The sequence below is a fragment of the Ambystoma mexicanum genome, chromosome 2p, assembly GCF_040938575.1.
Source record: "Ambystoma mexicanum isolate Mex_15411 chromosome 2p, UKY_AmexF1_1, whole genome shotgun sequence".
Lineage (NCBI taxonomy): Eukaryota > Metazoa > Chordata > Amphibia > Caudata > Ambystomatidae > Ambystoma > Ambystoma mexicanum.
In genome coordinates, this window is record NC_090923.1 from 654,856,773 (window position 1) to 654,878,908 (window position 22,136).

Here is a 22,136-nt window from a genome sequence, read left to right on the forward strand (position 1 = left end):
ACCTACAATAATAACAAAAAGTGGTGGCATTGCCATTATCACTAAGTCTAGCCTAGGGCTCAGAGTAATCCCCTTGCCCAACATTAAGTCCTGCGAACTACTTACAGTTAAACTTCCCATGTCCAAGACTGGTACTTAACCATTCACTTAATCTACAGACCCTCTGGCCCTATTGGGTCCTTCGAAGAAGACGTCATGACATTACTCCCAGACAATACCAAGCCCTCATTGCAAATGTTGCTGCTAGGTGATTTCAGTCTGGGTTTTCATGACCCCAATGGCATACAAGCTAAGGCATTATCCAACGTCTTAACCGAACTAGGCCTTATGCAAAGAGTCAATCAACCTACCGACAAGAAAGGTAGCACTCTTGATTGGGTAGCTGACCTTAATTCTGAGACCTCCATCTCCTATCCTACCCCACACAGAACTGAACTGTCTGCTTTTCAACACCGGTCCCTCCCAGCACATGCACTGGAGATCAACGACCTCCTCATTGCTCTCAAACTTGACCTAACAGCAATCTCTGAAACTTGGCTGCATGAAACATCAGGCCCATTCCTTTCCCTTGCCCTCCCTCAAGGTTATGCTATTCTGAGACAGGATCGCAAAACATCCAAAGGTGGAGGTGTAGCCCTCATCTTCAAAGACACCCTCTCCATCAGACTAGGCAGCCAACAATGGGAAAACAATGCTGACCTCCTCATTGCCAAACTCTCCATTTCCCCCAATTGCACCATACATTTCCTAATCACTTACAGGCCACCTGGCTCACCACCAGACTACCAAAAACACCTCCTCCAAATCTTAGGGAATAATCTAAAAAGTTCTACTAAAACTATCCTACTCTGTGACCTTAACATAGGCTTGCTTGACCCCAAGGATAAAGCTGCCACCTCCCTAGCCAAAGAACTTACCCATATGGAGTTCGCACATAAAATCACTGCACCTACTCATTGCAAAGGATGAACCTTAGATTGGATCGCAGATCACAACTGCGCATCGTTCATCACCAAAATCTCAGCCCTCCCATGGACAGGCCATCACCTCATCCAATTTACCATTCCCACCTCTCCTAATCACAAATTACCCTTGTACGGCTAACCCGCCAAAGTCAGAAGCACAAAAAAACGAACCAAAATCAACCTTGCACTACTACTCAATATCCTTGAACTTAAACCTCCATTTAGCAACGACTCCATCTCTCTGGTCAACACCTATGCCAATGTGCTCAACCGAGCTATCGAATCCATAGCTCCCCTAGAAATCAAAAAAGAGAAAAAAATCAATGCTCTCTAATACCTGGTGTATAACGATGCCCAGATTTAACCTGAAAAGAGCAGGGGGAATAGCTTCCCGGCCCAAGCCGCCTTATACTGGAATTCACTTCCTTTGCACCCACGAAAAGACCAAACTTTCCCAAGCTTTGGAAAAACATAAAAACCTGCCTGGTCTCAAATGACATCTGAATGCAATTTCATCGCCCTGCAACTTCACTTTTCACATTTTGTATTATACTATGCTCTACTTGTAATCTTCATGTACTGTAAATACCATGCTTACCTGTAATTTCCATGTACTGTATATAAAGAAACTGCATAATCTTGTCGCACCCAGATACCTTCAGGTGAGGAGCGCATTATAAATAAATAAACAAACAAACAAATGCCGAATGTCACTTTAAATAGAACATTTATTTTCATTGGACTGCCACCCAGCGTCTCTGTTAGCATTTCAGTAACATTAGAACAGTGAAAGGCATTGCACGGCCTGACAAGATGACATCATCAGCTACGGGGTGCTGCTTAGGTCTACCATGGATTGGAGAAGAAGGGAGTTTATGGGGTGAAGTGAGAGAGTGCAGGAAAAAAGAGAACAGAGAGACAGTGGCTGTCACAAACACAAAATTGAAATCACAGAACCATTGCACCCTGGATTCCATACTGCCCCCTTAAAGGTTCCAATCTTCTTGACTGTGTTCGACCAATCTATCAATCGTGTAGGGGATTTGAACAATATTTAAAGCTACATTAATGAAGAGGTGAGTAGCAAAGCTGAGGTGTGAATGACAGAACTCTTGGAGCAGTGAAGGACGGGCAGATGATGGAGGAGTGATTGGCTAGAGCTGGAAATGTTGCCTCCCATTACAATCAGTGCTCCACATACATTTTGCTGACCTCCAACAGTATTTTACAACCAATCGTTTGCAAATAGCCTAAAATATCTTGTCAAAGCTACTGTTAACCCCCAAACTTATCTCCAAAGTGTAAAATTCCACTTTCCAATTGAAGACCCCAAGGCCCAGGAGAGAGTGGCTTCAACAGGCTCACATGTTCCAGAAAAGGGAGAAATGAAAGAAAGACTAGACAAGGGAAAGGTCTATTTATCCTGTAGCAGCCACAGACATTCTGAAAATTGGAGTCCTGTCGATCGAGAGAGGTTAGCAAATGTCTTTCTTGAGGTCCAACCTTCATGGGATGTTGAATCACAAGAAGCAGAACTCCACATTTTAGAGCTTCTTCAGACATGAAATGTAAGATCAAGACAAGTCCACGCAGACGCCTCGTGCACTCTGATTCCTGCACGCTGTAGAGAAAAGTATGACTGTGTGCTGAGGTAAGAGTGAAATAGCTCAGAACTGGACATAAGAGAGGACGACATCCCCCTCGATCTCTATGGTGTCGATTCGCTGGAACTCCCTGTAGCGATGGTCGAAATTGAAGAGGTGCTGCCCGTTCACGTAGACTTTGAAGCGATAGTTTCCACAACGCACAGAGATCTGAGGAAAGGAAAGATATCAGGAAAATGTATCTTCAAAGCAAAACTCCTTTCACTGGACCTCGCAAGGCTACAGCATTAGCTCTGGTTAGTAGCAGCCTTTATGATGAGCACAAGTACCATGAGCTTCTGACCCCATAAATCTTGAACCAGTTCTGCACTGCTCATCCCCTGAAGGAAGAACCTCATGCGCCCCTCTTCCTAAGCATCCATCGCTGGAGCCCGAAGGAAATGATCACTTCCACACCCTTTTATCCTTTGAACATAAGAGGATAAAATACTTCTCCCATCCTAAGATCTTGCAGAAGTATATTCAATATTCCCTTTCAAGCTCTGTGATTCTTATTTCAAAAGAAGAGGTATGGCATTCTCGGTGTAAAGTCTTTATATCGAAAATGATATACCGAATGACGTATACATCTAAACATATACCTTGAACACCCTTATATCGAATATATTTATGGTGGGGTAAAGGGGTTCATTTGATTTGGGAAATGGTCGGGATGGGTTTTTCAGGGGTCAGAAACATGGGTTTGAGGGGGCGCCCAAAAAGTTTTTACATTTTTTAAAAAAGATTTTAAAAATTTTATATTCAGGTTTGCAAGGTATATATTTCGATATATAAGTGATTCGGTACATCATTACGGTCTATCTCCTGTCTAACAGGGACCAAGCGACAGGGTGTGCATTGTCCTCCATCATTTCCCTCTCCAACCTGAGCGTCCGAGAGGGTCCTCCCCACTGACTGAAGGCTGCAGGGAAGAAGAGCATCAAGGTGGCTAATAGCAACACCTATTTCTACATTACTTAGGAGGCGCCAGATATCATTGATGTTACTACCATAGCGGACCTTCCCTTCAAGGCTTCCTTCCTTTCTTCCACTCATCGGTTTCCTTCATCTACTTCTATGCCTTTAACCCTAATGCCCACCAGTTATCCTTCATTCATTCCTGGGCTATCCATTTACAGCCAAGAGAAGAAGATACCTCTCTGATCTCTGACAAACCCAGCTGCTGTGCTGGACTTCAGCAGCAGAGGGCGCTAGTACTTTGCATCCCATTCCACAGTATTGGTACCGCTTTTGTACTCCCAGTGCTGGCCAGCAGATGTCAGTGTGAGATCTTCATTCTGCTCTGCCATCTTCTGACTAAGGATTTTCAGAGTTGAGTCAGCAGTGTTCTCTACAAGGGGAGATGTCCTGAAATCCCACTTCCTTTTACCAGCTCGACTGCCCTTTGACTTCCCCCCCCCACACACAACGCATACTCTTTCCCAGGTGCTATGCGCAGGTCCTGCCAGAGTTTTCTGTTCTCTTTTCTTAAGAGTTAAGACATTTCATACTCACGTCAAAGTACTGGCCAGCCGAGAAAGGGTTATATGAACACTCTCGCTCCTCGTTGCCCCAGCCTCCATTCAGGAAACTGTTCCTCACCACGCAATTCTCATTTATTCGGGGGTTGATGTGTAGGGCGATTTCCCTGGAGCCCCCCACCATGAAGTTGACATGGAACCTGCAAAATGCATACATTTGTGAGATACACAGAGAAAGGGTTGCTGAAGAGTTAATGCTACACATGGACTTCAGAACTGCCTTTCCTAGATATGATGAGATGAAGTGCAAGCCCTACATTGACCAACATTGTGCTCTGGTGCGGAAGACACTCATTTACTTGTATTTTTTATTTTGGGAATTTTGTAGAGTGGTAACACGAGGGTGGCTCTTTTGGAGGCTGGGTCGAGAATGGTTTTGCATATGATCAGCCGCCTTCCGAATAAATGAGTCCAGTGTTGATTTTCAGTATTAAAACGAGACATGCCTATACAACCAGAATTGTGGTTTAATGAGACCGGCCGTTCTTAACATGATCATAGAAACTGCAGGTATGGGCACGGAAATGGGCACAGTAGGGTGAGGTAATACTTTGGGACCATATTTGCATTGTGGTTACCCTGTTGGTGTTAAGAGGAGATACAAGACTAGCATATAAGACAAAGCTTTGTTTCTCCTTTTTGTGATGTATCGACCATTTTCAGGATGGGAAGACCACGCCAAGACAGCCTTGCTACCTGGAGCCTTTTAACACGTTTGATTTCTCATTCAAGATATTGGCCTACTTATGTGGGAGTGAAATGTACTTATCCGGCTACTCAATAATCTTTACTTCCCTTTTTATGATTTCTCCTACCCTTTTGCCCTTCGCCTCCAGTAAGGATGCCGTTGAAGGACTGGGCTACCTGCATGAATTACGTGTGATTGCAAACAATCCACATTGGCCTGGTTGACTTATTTTTGGATTGTAATACATATCTTTCCATGTCGAAACAAGCATCTGCCAGCATGTGGCCCCCAGAATAGGAGAGGTGGAAGGCCTCACTTATCGATGTCTATGCATTCACTTGGTTTAAAAATGGCAAAATTCGTTTTTTGGGTGGACCCCACGATGCATAGTGGGATTCTGCAGCATACTTGCATTGGGTCTGATTGTTCCTTAGGGTCTCATGATTTGCAAAGGCATACAGGAGTCCAGTGGGAAATTGACTGAATCCCCTAGAAATAATTACAAGTGGCGGAAACTGAAAGCTGCTCGTGCATATATTCACTCCACCCACACTTCGCTGACGCGGTGCCGTATGCCCCCTGGTTTGGAAAACTGGGCATGTACTCAGAAATATGTCACTAATTTAGCACTTCGTTTTATGATTTGCCCTGATGAAGCTGAAATCTAGAAATAAGGCAATAGAACACCTGACGAAACCGGTTGGCCGTAAGTATATGATTATTATTTGCAATATCTGTTAAGGTTGCTGAAATAAAGCCATGATGAAATTATCTAAATAATTGATGATTCGTTGAATTTGTTCCTTTCCATTTATTTCTTCATTTACTCATTTGTGTCCGTAGGTGTTTGTTATGTGTTAGAATGAAAGAAGTATATGGAGGGTGCAAGTATTTATGAATGAATGAGTAAATAAAATCTCCAGAAGGCGTTGCAAGATAACTCTGATCTAACATTCTGCACAGGTGAATGTTCTACTTTATGACAAAAATGCTTTAAATTGGTACTTTTGCAGTCATTTTAGATTTGTGAATAAAATTGAATGTATTTTTCATTACACTGTTTTGTGTTGAACAACTGGTGTAAACGTCAGAAGAGTATTACTGCCTTAGAGCAATCATTTTTGGGTGGTACTCGTTCCCCCCGCCCCACCCCCGCGACCCCCTCACCTCTCAGGGAAATGTATTTGTTTCTTGACAGATTTAGAAACCGATGCACTGGGGAAGAACGAGAATTCTTTAACACCAAAGAGGAATTTCTCCAGCGCACAACTGGAAAATACAAGGTGTGTGTCCTCGTTCACAACAGTTACCGAAATATAACAGCATCCATGAGCTGTGCAGGGCACTGCCAGGTGAAAGCTGTGGAGTTGTGATGCTCGAGGGCTTCCTCTGTTAAAATGTAAACACGTGACATGGAGTTACCTCCGACTTCCAAGCTCCACTGTATTGGGAGGACAATGTGTAAAAAGTGTGCATTGTTCCACTATTCCAAAGGCAGTGTGCTCATGCTTGCACCGATTTCCTCTACCGAGATATCCCTTTGGATCACCCCCAAAGCCTGCATATGGTTCTCTTCCTCCCCCCTTCTTTGGATAGCATTGGTTACTGCTGCAGGACACAGTGTTGGGATTGTTGGGTGGAAGGGGAGGACGGGAGGACGGGTCGAGGCTGGGAGGAAGGTGAACGTGGGTTTATCCCCCTCTTCCGATCCAGCATTACCTGAGCCAGCGAGACCCATCAGAGGTGGGCCCCTATGAGATCTATTTCTCCCCATTAATCAGTCTCATCTGTGCTGCTAGAGCGTCCCAGGTGCTTTACTCTAAGCCACGGTGCAGATGTGTATAGGTCGCAGGTGGGGGTGGCACAGCCAATGCCCCAGAACTCCAGTCAGGCTGTCATTGCCCGAACATGCCAGGATGCTTGAGTGCCCGGTAAAGGAACATTGTGGCCTCAGCTGGTGGGGAGAGGGGTGCAACAATCCGCTCACTGCTCCACTTCTCTGCAGCGGTCGAGGTCCCCGAATGAGCGTTGCGTTTGAGTACTCATTGAGGGAAACTCACACGGATCACCAGCACTTGATTGGCTGAGTTACAGTTCCAACTAAAGATTCCACCCCGGCCCAGTCCGCACTGAGAAAAGTTCCTCTCCGGGTCTTTTCTGGGCACCATCTCGATGATATCCTTTCTTTAATATCTGCTCCTCCTCCTTCAAACTGTACGAGATGGGTTTCTTGTTGGCACCCTACTGCCAGCCAGTGTCATGCAGGGAGGCTGCTCTTGAACTCCATTGCATGCATGGCTCGAAGCCAAGATCTCTAGCACTCACTAGTCTGAGGCTATTGACCGCCATCCTAATAAGTAGTTGCTGATCCTTCCTCCCACTGAGGTGCTGTGGCTGGGAGGGACGAGTCACAGTCAGGCCTGATAGGCAAGAACCGAAAGCAGCCCTGCCCAGCGTTGCAACCCGTGATGCTCAAACCAAGAGGTCCAAAGCCGGAACTAGGACAAGTGCCTCTGGAAAGAGTAGGCCAAATGACACTCCTGACCCCTTGCAGATGTGGCAGATGAGGCTGGACAGCTACCAAACTTGCGATCTCCATCTCAGACTTCTAATTTGCAGACGAAAGATATGTCAAATACCAGACTTTGGTCAACACTTCTGACATGAAGCGTGCAGGTTTCATTCAAGGCAGGCACCTCAGGACTACATAGTTATTCATACCCAGAACACGTGCATCCCAGTCCATTGTTGCCTTCATAAGGCTGTCCAAAGCAGGAACGTTTCCTGAAACAAATGCTCAGCCTCACACTGTTGCTGCACCACGTGATGACAATGCCCAGCAACACTGCAAGGCGGGCACCGGTTTCTCTGGGGCCCCTTTACTCGTTTTTCTTTGGCAGAGTGTTTTTGTTAGCAGACTGCGAATGCCTTTTCCAAACTTATTCTAGTGACTGCTTCATCTTTCCACCCTTTTGTGACATCCATCGTGTGAGTCAGGAGTGCAGGTGGGGAAATTGTCCATTTCAGGGGAGGAAGGTAAAGGGACCCCCTTTTAGAAATGTCATGACATGCGTTATCCGATCTCACTATTGCTTTTTACTGTTACTCTGGCCCCATGCTTTTAATATAACCCTTCACCTGAGAACACAGGTATGTTTTGTCCTGGTGTTTGTTTAGGCTCTGTGATCTCTGTTTGATTAGTGCATCAAGGGACTTTTTTTTTATCCCCACGGGGTGGAATTAAGGTATCTATGGAGGGGATGCCTGAGGTTTGCCCTATCACCACGGGTAGAAGCACATTAAAGTATGCCCAGTTACATTACTTTCTCACATGCTTGGCCCATTAGACATTCATGTTAGAGCCACACTCGTTTATCCAGGGTGAGACTCCATGGGATCCCAGTAGCCTATGGTGTGCTTGCCAGACAGGTTGCTCCACCTTTTACCCACTATGTCCCTATAACAGGCTTCATCATTCATTCCATTATTTTTCTAAAGAGAATATGCATTTAAAAGATGAAATGTTTAGCCACAAGACCTCCTGAAGGATCAGTTCTTTGTCATAACATACTATATAGAATGCCCTATTTGGATTTGTGTATGTCTTATATTTTGGCAAGGGCACATATTGGCATATCATCTGGTAATTCTTCCTGGAGAATGGACGGATGGTCTGATACCAAAGTCTGAGGTCTTGGGAGTGCAGAAGACTGGTATTTACGGTACCTGTTAGCACCCTGAGGAATAAACCCTCGCACCACAACAGTCCGCTTGGCGGTCATTCCTCCAAGAATGTTGCTCCTGTATGGGACTGCCTGCAAGAGAGTAACAAACAGTCAAGAGACGCACTCAAAGCGATACCAAGAGTGGCTGTGGAGGATGCGAGGCACTTGTAAGGCTCAGTGCGTGCAATATCTAAGGAGATGTTGAGAGAAGGGACCCACTCAAGGCGCCTCTAGTAACGGATAAATGGATCCTAAAGGGGAGGAGACACATTCAGGGTTCTGCTAGTAATGCCTGGGTGGATCCTGAATGGGGGTGCCACATTCAGGGATCTGCTAGTAATGCCTGTATGGATGCTGAAGGAAGGAGACACATTCAGCGCATTGGTCAACCACCCGGGCAATACCAGACCATAGTCTGTGGAGGAGAAACGAAAATAGGCACGGGTGAAGGGGAATGAAAAGCATGAAGATGAAAGGGGCGCTGGGATCAATTAAATTATGTAGACACAATGGGTTTGAGGTAGAGGGGAAATTATAGTATAAGTAGGAGTGCACGTGTAATGGTAAGCAGTGGATCGAAAGGAATGCTCATCTAGAAAGAAGGAAAAGAAGACATCTCGTGGTGACAAGCATTTTCCAGTGATGGCAATTTCTAGTATCTTCGAGAAAGTTCTAGAATTAGCGGAAGCGTGGTTGTTTGTAGCAAAGGAACACAACATCAAAAGGGCTTCAAGGCATAAATGGCAGTAACATTTGATGGGAAGATGGTGGGAAGACAGGGAAAAGCTGGAGTCCAAGTAGGATCCCCGGATGCCTCAAGATGTAGGGGTTACAGGAAGCCCCCAGACTCATCTGGGCGCTTTTCAGAATTGGTAAGTATTCCATAAAAGCAACCATCATTGATTCAGAATGGCATCGATACCAACAGTAAATAAAGCACAGTCGCAGGCCAGGTAATTCATACACAATCAGATAGTGATAGAACACAGTTGGCGTTGGTGACAGAAGTGGTGAAGGGCTCCTGGTGTGGCACAAGTCGATAACACGACACCATGTGGCCCCACTCGCTTCTCTCTGAGGCATCATGGGCTTCCTTTTACTCAGAGAACCATGTGCATAAAGTAAGGGTTTGTAAATTGGGCCGGACACAAACACGCGCGCGCGCGCGCGGGCGATCTTACCGGATTGTAAGTAGCAGGTCCTCCCATCATCTGCAAGAAGAAAGAAAAACAGCTGATCACGGAACCCTGCAATCTATTTCAGAAGGCTCCGCAGGCGCGTCCACTGCACACATCAAGCTGAGCAAAACACCCCTGCCCGCCCCCTCTTCCTTGCCATGCAGTGGTCATTCTCAGTAAGCCAAGGCACCATCCATTTGTATTTAAATTGGACTTTATAGTTCCATGCATTTGGATGTGTGCTTGTATTGTTTTGTAGACTTGCATGCTGTTTATTGGTATTCCCTAAATGTTGTGATGTTATTGTATGCCTGTAGTAACCTTCCCATTAACCTAATGCCTAAGACACCCTAAACATTAAATTAAGAAAATATAGATATGTATTTTCTTTTTTTACAAAAGTGAGATTACTGAAGAGGTTTAAACCCCCAAGTGTGCCGGCGTCCTTTACAAAAATGTCTAATACATCTATAAAAATGAGACCTCATAAAAATAAAATGCTGGGGTTGGGATCATAGGTTCATAGAAATTCTAGTGATATAAACATGAAACAAAGCATTTTTTTAAAAACCTTCCAAAGCATTGATCATTCCGCCACTCCCATATGTGTCCTGAGTAAACCATCCAGGGACCTTGGTTCACAGTCATAGGTTTGCCACGTAGAACACCTGGAGAGCATGCAAATGGCAGCGATGCACACTAAAGATCAACAGAACATAGCGTAACCTAGTGGTATCACAGTAGAGCAGGCCGCTGCCCACCGTAGAGCACATATGTTGCCCCTTTGTCGAGTAACATTCAAGTTTCTGTTTAAAAATGGGCTCCACAGAAAAGACACAGTTGCCTTGGGAAGACCAGGAAAAGAAAGGTTATATGTCTTTATAATGACACATTTTATGTAGAATACACATGTACCGGAAATGTTACAATGAAAAAAACATAATGATTTTTTGGGGGGGGCCTAACCCCCGTTTCACCGCTCCCTCCCCCCCCCAAAAAAAAACACCCCAACGTGTCACCACAAGATTTAACCCTTTACCCCACCCCCACATACAATTTCCTTATATTTTTCGTTATAAAAGTTTCATTATATGTGCATGCCTACATAAAAGTTTTGTTATAAAGACTGTATACCGAAAAGAAACTATCCCAAAAACGGTCCTACTTAAAAGAAGAGCCAAGAGAACCTCAAAGTGTCTCGATTGACCTTTGCTTTTGTAAGTTGCTGGGTCAAGGATGCTGTAGGTGCCCAGATGGTGCTCCTTAATTTACATTTGCCCCCCAAAATTGGCTTCCTCCCACCAGAAAGTGCAGTTCACATCATAAAGAACAATACAGGGAAGTCCTACAGGGCACCGGGGAAGTGGGCATAAGGTGCAGACACATCACAGGGCCTGGCGAAGGGAGACGGTGGGGAGCAAATGTCCTATGGAGTCTAAATGTAGACTAGGGCAATGCTGGGGCTTCCTCAAAGAAGAACATGCAGAAAATTTAATCAAATTACAAAACGAAATGCGGATGAACAGGGCTAGTAACTACCCACATTATGCATGAAAATATTGTTATAAACCAACGCCAATTATTTTACTTCACATAACATGTCATATTGACATACATGTTTCATACAATTTTAGCTATATCTGAATTCAGAGCTCATGTTTTTTGTGCATGATAATTGGCTGTGGCATGAGGTGTGTGGCAGCGAAGCAGTGATCAATATGTGCTTAGTGTGTCCCGTAGTGTAATGCAAGTTGTGGGCTATGCGTATGGTAGGCATGTGGAGTAATGTTAGTAGCGGCCTACTCTAGGGGATCAGTACTTCTTGCAATCTGAGTATCCTCGGCATGTGCGCAGTGGGTTGGTATGCCGCATAGTGGGACCAGCTGCATGCGCCTGCAACCAGCACTCTGCGTAATGCCAGTAGGTAATGGCTGGTGATCGCTCGGACAATACCTGGCAGAATGTGAGGAGGCAGCGGCATGCATCTGGTGTGAGATTTACGTAGTTGCATGCACTATGAGCCAGTTCTTGGTGCAGCGTGAGTAAAGTGTACCCCAGGGGGTCAGCACTTATTATTGTATTATTGTAATTATTGATATTATTGTAATTATTATCATAATTGGTTATTTATAACGTGCTTAATACCGAAGAGGTTTCTAAGCGCGGCCCCGGGATGCGTCGTCTTGCTTCCAAGGCGAGCGCGTTGCCACTGAGCTATACTACCCGTGCTACTACTACTTAGTGTCGCTATGGTCTATATATAATATGGAGGAGGTTAGATCTCTATGCTAAGGGAGTGGCCCGGTCTGGCTTGTGGTGTTTACCACACTGGACAGCACCAGTGCTGTGTCTCAGCCATTCCCTGGCACAGTGGCTTGCAGTTCAGGATTGCAGTGTGTGAGGCAATACTTACGGGCAGGTTTCCAGGTTGGAATCCGGGCATGTTCATGCCTCCCTAGGAAACAAAACAATATATTATTACATTTAAAAAAAACTGCACCGTAGATCCCTTACCTGGCCCCTCAGCCTCCATTCTCCCCATCTAGAGCATACGCATCCGGTCCTTTATACGATTGCTTTGGAATTGTTTGTGTGCAGCTGCTCTTGTACTACACATGTGGCTGTTCTATGGTTACCAGGGAGAGAGAGAGACGGGGAGAGAGACGGGGAGAGAGAGAGAGAGAGAGAGAGAGCACGAGAGAGAGAGGGTGGGAGAGAGGGAGGGAGAGAGAAGGAGAGAGAGAGGGAGAGAGCGGGGAGAGAGGGAGGGAGAGAGAAAGGGAGGTAGAAGGAGAGAGAGGGGGGAGGGAGAGAGAGAGGGAGGAAGGGAGGGGGAGAGAGAGAAAGAGAGAGGGAGAGAGAGGGAGGGAGAGGGAGGGAGAGAGAGAGAGAGAAAGAGAGTGCACGAGAGAGAGGGTGGGAGAGAGGGAGGGAGAGAGAAGGAGAGAGAGAAGGAGAGAGGGAGAGAGCGGGGAGAGAGGGAGGGAGAGAGAAAGGGAGGTAGAAGGAGAGAGGGGGGGAGAGAGGGAGGAAGGGAGGGGGAGAGAGAGAAAGAGAGAGGGAGGGAGAGGGAGAGAGGGAGGGAGAGGCAGAGAGGGGGAGGGAGATGGAGAGAGAGGGAGGGAGGGAGAGGGAGGGAGAGATAGACAGAGAGAGAGGGAAAGAGGGGGAGAGAGGGACAGAGAGGGAGGGCGGGAGGGAGAGAGGAACAGAGGAACGCCTCATGGTTTTTTCCCATTAGAGATGGGTTTATGGAAACTTCTTCCGGAAGTCCTAACGTCATGCACTAATGTTATAGGTCATATTTCATAGCTGCGATCTCCTTACTGCAAACTGTCTACCTCTATTAGAGGTGCGGGTGTGTCTGCTATGATGCATTCTGCCTATTAGGCTGCTCTTGGACCAGCTCGGTTTACATAACCTTAACATAGTCAATAATACTTCTTAATTGACTGTGTAGACGTTGTTGGTCCCTCGCAAAGTCAATAGCACTGCAGAGCGAGTGATTATTGAACAGTGTCTCTAACAGAATTGAGTAAGAAAAAAAGAAAATGCATTTCATTTTACAGCAAGGAATTATAAGTAGTGCATTTTTTGAAAAAAGTGAGTTCCTTCGTTGGCCAAATTGAAGAACGCAGTAAAAAGAAAAGCTTGATAGTGCAATAAATCAATTGTGTACATTTGAAGGTACTGTTGAAAATGTAAATACGCGGTTGAGGGCGTGCGTAGTACCATTATGTATGGTTAATGTAAATTATAATATAAGACTATCTCGTTAAAAGTTACAGGAAAAACCTCTTCATTCTTCTGGTCTTATAGAAAAAAATGATAGTAGACAAATACAGTACCAAATTTCTGATTATTGACCATGTAGTTATTGACTGGCATTCAATGAAGCTGATTGGGCGGGGGGTTGGTGGGGAGGGCAAATAGGGGATACAGTACATCAAGGATGTGCTCATTTCTGTCACGAAAGCAACATTGTTACTGTAACTTGAATTGTATCTACAAAGCAGTTACTGGCTTGAGTAGCAATTTGTCACAGGCGAGGGGCTCTTAAAGACACCCCCGGCCATCTTTGCTGTTGGTGGTTTGGGGTATTTATTTTCTGGTGGCGGCATCCCTGATATCTGCTGCATTTGTTATGACTTAACGACTCAGCAGGATGGTCTTTGGAGAGGACTGAGAGCAGGGCCTTAACAGACTGCGACGGCCCGCCTTTCAGTCCTGTGGCCCAATTATATATCCCTCTTGTTATTGTTACTTCAAGGTTTGGGGGCATGAACCCAGGTGCAAATAGGCCATTTACTTGCAGATATGTTTGCATCCCCCTTTTGACCAAACCCATTTTACTGGAACCCATTTCAGTGCAATCACCTAAATGCTCGACCATCTCAATGCAAGACCGTCTCACCGAACAATATGCACACATTGGTACAAATGAAAAACTCACAGAAATGTGCACAAAACGAAAAAGACGCATCTTAAAGTGATGGGGAAAAGAGGAATAATAAAGAAAAGGGGAGAGAAAGAGGTCAGAATGTGCAAAAGAGAAGTACCAGGGAGTTTCCTCAGAAGAGGGGAAAAGAAAAGGAAGGAAGGAAGGAAGGAAGGAAGGAAGGAAGGAAGGAAGGAAGGAAGGAAGGAAGGAAGGAAGGAAGGAAGGAAGGAAGGAAGGAAGGAAGGAAGGAAGGAAGGGAGGGAGGGAGGGAGGGAGGGAGGGAGGGAGGGAGGGAGGGAGGGAGGGAGGGAGGGAGGGAGGGAGGGAGGGAGGGAGGGAGGGAGGGAGGGAGGGAGGGAGGGAGGGAGGGAGGAAGGAAGGAAGGAAGGAAGGAAGGAAGGAAGGAAGGAAGGAAGGAAGGAAGGAAGGAAGGAAGGAAGGAAGGAAGGAAGGAAGGAAGGAAGGAAGGAAGGAAGGAAGGAAGGAAGGAAGGAAGGAAGGAAGGAAGGAAGGAAGGAAGGAAGGAAGGAAGGAAGGAAGGAAGGAAGGAAGGAAGGAAGGGCCCAACACATGTGTTCCTCCCCTGGTACTTACCTGCATGCCTCCAGGCATCCCTCCTGGGTTGTACGAAGGCTGCATCATCCCCTGCTGCCAAAACAAAGAGAGGATATGCAAACACTGCATCACACTGCACATCGGATACTTGCTTCCCACACACCTCTCTGTTCAGTAAAGCTGCGGCCAGAGAATAGCCCCCAACCCCCCCCCATACACACAGGCACAATTCTGCATCCAGAACATGTTTCCTCAGAATAATTCCTCGCCAGCGCCCCCCTCCCTTAGTCCAAGTGGGCTGCATGGTTCACTAGATGGGTAAGCAGGCACTTTGGGCGAGGCTCCTTGGCCACTCTACTCTACTTGCATCACAGTTTGGCCTCCAGGGGGGCCGCTGGGAGGTAGGAGGGACTGGCCTAGAACCGAGGACCTAGAACCGAGGAGAGGGGCTTCTGCAGCCCCCTGCCTCTCAGCCAGGGCCCGGCCTTCCATAGGTAAATGGAAAGAGATACTTTGGGCTGAGACCCAGACATACTCGTGTATGTTCATATAAGGTCAACACTGGCAATGCACTTGAAGATGGTCCCTCGGAGCCTCCGTAGCCCCCACCCTCACTGCCAGCAGTAGCGTCAGGGGAACGTCAGGATAGCGTCAGGGCCTTTCAACTATTTCATTTGCAATGGAAGAGAGGCTCGGAGACGGTGTGGGCGGCTGTTTTTCCCTAATAGCCAGAACCTCAGCCAACAAAAGTAGAGCTGTTATTTGTGTTGTCCTTGCAGTGCCAGATCCAACGGGCTCTCCTCCAGCCCGTGTGCTACTGCACTACAGGCAGGGGACCGCGCACTGTCAGGCAGGGTGGGTGGAACCCCTAACTGACTTATGGGCGTGGCATTCTACACCTTAGAACAGTGGTCTTCAAACTTTTTTGGCCAGGGCCCCCCTGAGCAAAATTTGGGCAGGTCGGGACCCCCCAGAAATGCCAAATGGACAGTATATATTGCGCGCCGTCACCTGCTCCCATCAAAGTCGCTGGGCTCCCTCATCCCACTCCTACCCAGTCGCTGGTCTCTCCCCACCCCATCACACACCCAGGGCTCTCCCCACTCTGCTCCCATCACTATCCCATGGTTCCCGCCCATTGTGCTCCCACCATAGTCCCTCGGTTCCCCCATCCCGTTCCCAACACAGTCTGAGGGCCAGTGGCGGCTGGTGAATCTTTTTTAAGTGGAGGGGCATTAAGGGGAGGTTCGGGGGGGTTTCCCCCTGTGAATTTTTTTTTAAATAATAGGTTAAAATGTTGCATTGTAGAGCATACTTTTAACAAAAAATGGGTAAATAGCCAAACAGTTTGCAATTGTTGCTGGGAGTCCAGGGGGCAGGCATTGATATTTTATTTCTATCGCGCTCAAGGGGGGCAGGCAAGGGAGGGGAACAGAGGAGAATAAAACAGCGATCTTACTAGGCCCAGTGACATTGAGAACGCGCAAGTGTGAGGGGAAAAGTGCATGGAAGGGGGAGAAGTGGAAAGTGCGAAGCAGAGGAGAAACAGATAAATAACAATAAATAAATAATAAAGGCAACAATCAGTGGTAGTGCAGCCAGCAATTTGCAAGTGCTACGTTTAAGGCAGAAGACAGGGTAGGTCTGATAAGTGCAGGAAGAAAGATGGTTCTCCTCAAGTTTTAGAGTGGCAGGGCGCTGTTCCAGAGGGAGGCCCCAACCGAAGACGGAGATCTACCCCCAGCTCGTTTCTTTGATAAACGACTGACCCTGAGGGAGTTGGAGGTAGAGGAGTGAAGAGCTCGAGAGGGGAGGTATTTGCGGAGGAATAGCTGAAGGTATTTTGGACCGAGGCCCCAGAAAGCCTTGTGGACAAGGCAGCGGGTTTTGAATGATAGATGTCCGGTAAAAAGATACCATCCCTGTCCCCTGGGCCCCACTGGTCCTAACACAATGAACATGATTATGTGTATATGCAAGGCGCTGCACATTCATACAGCAATCACTCTATCATTCACATGAGCATCCATCACCATACACTCACTCATAACGCATCCATACACATGTTTAAATAAAAACAATGAACATAAACGTACCTTCTGCATTGGCCTGTGTGTGGGTGCTGCTCCAGCTGCTCTGTCCGTATGTGCGAGGAGGCGCAGGAGCTCCCCCTCGGACATACAGACATGCAGTGCCCCAGCCAGCATTTCCAATGAGCTATGCAATGCTGGCGAAGCAAAACGCCCCAGCACTTGCATGGCTCAGTGAGCATGTGCGGCTGGGGAACTAAACTGAACTGTCAAAGGGAAACAGTGTTTCCCTTTGACAGTTCAGCCAGCCCAGGAGCACTCCATTAGCTGGATAAAGCAGCTGAGGGAGTGCTCACTGTTTCACTGGGCTGGCTCCTTAGCTCCTCCATAATGGGTGAGGGGCCACTATGCAGTTAGTAATGTTGACCATTGTTGCTGAATATATCACAATTTACTTACATTTTAACACAAAGCACCCCTTTGGGTACTATTGAAACAGTGGGCTTCATAACTACTCTGGCGGTAGCTGTGCCGGTAAAACCGGCACGGCTGCCACTGGAGTTGCATCCGGGTCTGGCACCCGCGAATGGGCAATTACTAGGTCATGCCGAGTTAGGCGGACATGATAATTGCCCTTTCGAAGGTGCCGGTAGATCCCCATTCCCATTTGAGCCCCATATGGCTCAAATGGGAAGGGGGAGCTCGGATGCACCGGCACCGTTAATAACGGTGCTGGTGCATCCGACGAGCTGAGGTCAGACCTGGCGGGGGCTGTCAAGCACCCACGAGCACAACTCTTACTATGGCGGAACGGTAGCAACGGTGCCGGTAGCTTACCAGCACCGTTGTTACTGGTCCGCCATAGTAGTAATGAGGCCCAGTCTGTGACTAAAGGAATGAATATCCATTTACAACTGTGGGCCACTTTTTCATTGTTGCCTGAGACAGTTTTATGCTTCAGCCCGCCCATGTGGGCCACCCCTGCCCATTTCTTCCAATCTAAAAAAAAAAAAAATCTTTTTTCATGCTGAGCTCTCAGGCCCCCCTGGGATGCACCCGCGGACCCCTAGGGGGTCGTGACCCACAGTTTGAATACCACTGCCTTAGAATGATACTAAAACCCGCTTGTTTTGGGGTGGGGCATACCGTTTACATCTCCATATGAACGATTGAAGGAAATACCGGTGTTGTTTGCTAGGAAACATTTGATTGCGTTGGTTAGGATGGATGAAACTTTATAGATAATTTAAATGCAGTTTTGATATATGTGTCTAGAATTGTGCCAGGATTCGGTTTAATTATGCCTCGCAGAGTGCTTTCAATTGCAGTGTACATTTGCAGTGTACACAAATGCAAAGGACAATTTATGATCAAACGTGTGTCACCGCACTGCACCGGAGCAATTTACGTATAACATGATAATGGAATGAGAATGTGAATGTAAACTGTGACAATAAAAAAAAAAAAACGTTAAGCAAATTGAAAATCGTGTACAGCATTGCGTTTCTTTCCATGTGTTTAGTGGGAGCAGTGGAGTAACTTTGCTGAAAATGTTGGGGGAGACATGACATCTAAATAAAAGATGCCCCTTCCAAAGGAATGGGACAAAATAAGGTGCCACATAATTGGGGGGACAAACACCCTTGCCCCCCCCATAAAATTACGCCCCATGAGTGGAAGCCAGGTACCTTTCCAGGTGACAAAAGTACTGCAAACACCTAATAATAATAATGCATTATATAGCGCTACGAACCCTCAGGTATCTGAGCGCTGCATATTATTACCCACGGTGTGTGGTGCTCATTTATCGAGCTCGGAAGGATGAAAGGCTGAGTTTGGCCCCGACGAGATTCGAACCTGCATCAGCAGGCTCTGCACGCATGTCAAAGCACTCGCTGTGCTATCAGACTGGCTACCTGCTGAATTTATTTCAAACTGTTGTGAGCTCTACCATCATGCATGCGCATGCTGCTGGCTACCATTATTGTGAATTTTAGAACTATTAGGGAAACAAGCCGGTGTTCAAAAATCAGAAAAACGAAAACCCTCAAACATTGAAACGCACGGGACGGGGAGTTTCGTACCGTTGATGGAAGGCGTAAAAACCATAAGCAAGGCTTTAGCGCCTTCCATTAAGTTCACGCTCCATTTCAAATCATTCCAAGAGCAGAGAGGAGGTGGCGGAATGCAACTTGCGTTTTCTCCGCCACAGAATTGCTCCGGCATTTGCGCCAGCAGGGATTTTCAAGTGACGGGGCTTCTGAGAGCGAGTCCCTCGACAAGCTGGGTGGGGAGGAATAAGTGGCTCAGACCAGGGACCCCAGAAGGCAAAAGGAAGGTGCAATGATTGTGAGTAGAGTGAGTAGAGGGGGTGAGGAGATACTAACAACAACGCTATGGGGTTCACAAAGGGAAGGTGTGCAATTACAATCACTCGGTACAGACATGGGTGAGTCAAGTCGAACTAACACCAAACCCGTGTCACCCCCACAAAAGCGTGTCTTCGTCATAAAGGAACAAAGAGAAATACTTGCTAACATTTCTAAAGCACTTATCAAGAGGTTGGAATGATTAAATAGCAGACAGCGATGCACATTTCTCTTCTACAAGCATTGAGTAAACTGCTTAGAAAATGTTCACTGACTGTTTAGCTAATTTACAGTTTTCACTCCCTACACCGCCTTGTTAGGGCTTAGTAAGTAACCACATAAGGCAGTTTTGAAGCAGTTTGCATGCTTGGTCAATGCTTAAGAAATGCCTTTCATTCAGACGGAACGTTGCTGACTGGAATCCACGTGGCTCTATATAAAGACCACCCTGTCCGTCCTCCTCTCGGCCGGCTGTAGGGCCTGTGTAAGGTTATCCAAAGAAGGGCTCTCCACCTAGCATGGCCCCCTCTCCTTAGGTAGTTATTCATGCATTATTTCTAGGGTAACATGAACAGAGCATCAATATTCAACATCATTCATTTTCTGTCCCCTTCTCCTCTTCTGATGGACACAGGGAGATCTCCCATGACCCCTCTTCCTCATCCTGCTTCCCTTCCCAGGTATTTAATTCACCAACACCCCCCTCCAGACCTAAAACACGCCTCCTAACACATTTTCTTTATGGGGAGAAAGCTTCGACACTGACAGTGTTATTGAATTGATATTTTTGAATTTCAGTAATTTTCTAGAGGAAAATATGACCGGATACGGAAATGAACTTAAGCTATAATGCTGCATCCCGAGGGGGATTACCATTTGGTAACCGACCTCAGCCCAAGTGAATAGCCCTGACACAAGCTAGGGCCTTTAACAAGGGCCAAATGATCTTACCACCTGCTAATGACGAGAGGGAGGACATTATTGCTATTAGACAACCCCACTCAATGGAGGGGGATTGATTAGGTCATTTTCTAGTTCAACCTGCTGAAAGACCTTGGCAGCAAACAAGCATTTGGGCAAGTAAAAAGGTGTGCTTTTGAGGAATGGACTGGTCCGCTGTATGTGTTAACAAGCATGGAACACAATCATTCAACACATTCATCATTCACTCTTCAGTCACATCACGTCTAGTTTGTAATTGTAATTGGTTATTTATAATGCGTGGACCAGGGAATCGAAGCGTCGTCTTGCTTCCAAGGCGAGAGTGTTGCCACTGAGCTATCCTCCCGAGACAACCTCACATCACTTACCTGGCCTTCACTAAATGTATCCCTGGTGTCTCTGCATAACCCATTCTTCCCACCACTTTGCCCAAAGACATCTCACTTAACATGCCCCCGTCTCTTAGCCGGGTTAACGTTGCACTTCTACCATGAGGCGCTCTACATCACACACCTCTTTCTTTCGTTACCCCCTTCAATTCACTCATCCCCTTCTCATCTTTGCCCCACACCCCGCCCCCCATCTACCCAGTCTCCTCTTGCAATCACTTACCCCGCCAATTCCGCCCATGTTGCCTCCAAACCCTCCACCTCCCCCGATGAAGTTGATGGACTGGATGGAGACATCTCCTTCAACCTGTAGGCACTCCACACGCTCAAGTGGGATCCTGTGCCGGAACTCGTAGAAAGGTGCTCCATTCACGTTCACCTGTGAAAAGAGAGATATGCTGAGCTGGACCAAGCTGTAAAATCTATGAATTGAGTAGTGAGGTTTGTGCTGGCTGTAAAATCGGCGACGCTCCCTAAAGGGGGCAAAGGTACCCCGACCATCTGGGCTGGAAAAGTTTTTTGGTAATAGAGAACATTCAGTGGGACTGGTTAAACATTTTTGAGTTGTCATTCATGGCTAGAGTGGCATGCAGGTGGCCTTGATTTTGAAGAGCTTAATTCTAGGATCTTAATTTGGAGACATGCGGGTATCGATAGGGAAAGTTACCCCATTTCTTAATGGGTATCTTCACCATGGGTACAGACAGGGAGCTGACATAATCTAACAAGGAGTTACAAGGTCATTTAATGCAAAGATACATGGAGCTTGCACCGCCTTGTAGTAGCAAACAGCTAGCCTTGGTTTAGCACAGTCCTCCATTTGTGTTTCAGTCGATTGCTATGAGGCTAAGTGGCATGCCCTCCCTGTGGGTAGTCATTCATGTGCTCCAAAGTAAATGCAAATAAAAAAATACCCGGTTTTTTATATACAGCATTTAATTCCAGGATCAAACAGGTCTTCTGACTCCATCACTGCAACTTAGATCACATCACCTCCCATCAACTCAGCCGCCTCCAATAATCCTTCGACCCCCAACTGCTCATCTGCATATTCGGATAACCGTCACTTGTACAGATAACAAGACACAAAAGGGCATATCCTCGATGGACAGAGTCTTACCTGGTAGAAATCATTGTTAATAATGAAAACCAGCTCAAAGTGCTCCCCCTTGCTAAAAGGCATATGGTGCTTCTTCTCTTCCGAACACCAGGACCCGCCCTCGAAGCTGTTGAACACGATTTTGTCCCAGCCGTCGAATCGTGGATTGAAGTGGAAGGCGATATCTGCGCCATCGTATGACCCGCAGGCAAAATTCACATGAAACCTGACAGAATAAGGGTGAAGGGTTAAACGTGGACTGCTCTATGAAAATCAAACAGTCCCCATGTCAATGCAAATTTACCCCATAAATATATAGGCATGGCTAGTGAGTAGCGACATGTACAGCATCTTACACTAGAGAGGCCGGTATATTACACTGCACAGATGTAATGGGTGTGCAGATTTCAATATGGATATGTGATATTAACATATGGCAATGATATGTACACCATATGTGGTATGCATGAATGGAAAAGGGTTTGATCTTGTTTACTGGCAGACACCACTCCATGTCAAGAACATTCTATTTGTAGTTCAATATGAGTTTCTTTATTCAGCTTGAACAATC

The 22,136-nt window shown here is 46.5% G+C and overlaps 1 protein-coding gene across 2 annotated transcripts in view; it reads right to left on the minus strand.

Annotated features, from left to right (window-relative positions):
• Window positions 1-1,675: 1,675 nt before the first annotated feature.
• LGALS4 (galectin 4) overlaps window positions 1,676-22,136 on the minus strand; it is a 44,178-nt gene continuing 23,717 nt past the window's right edge. Inside the window, exons 3-10 of one of the 2 annotated variants that reach the window (XM_069644205.1) lie at window positions 21,587-21,791; window positions 20,690-20,845; window positions 14,776-14,829; window positions 12,154-12,195; window positions 9,744-9,773; window positions 8,564-8,652; window positions 4,124-4,289; window positions 1,676-2,779 (exon numbers count right to left, since the gene is read on the minus strand). In XM_069644205.1, coding sequence (XP_069500306.1) covers window positions 2,633-2,779; window positions 4,124-4,289; window positions 8,564-8,652; window positions 9,744-9,773; window positions 12,154-12,195; window positions 14,776-14,829; window positions 20,690-20,845; window positions 21,587-21,791 — 889 coding nt within the window. In that variant the 3' untranslated portion in view covers window positions 1,676-2,632. The remainder of the gene's footprint in view (window positions 2,780-4,123; window positions 4,290-8,563; window positions 8,653-9,743; window positions 9,774-12,153; window positions 12,196-14,775; window positions 14,830-20,689; window positions 20,846-21,586; window positions 21,792-22,136) is intronic. The other variant, XM_069644204.1, reaches the window with a different exon arrangement.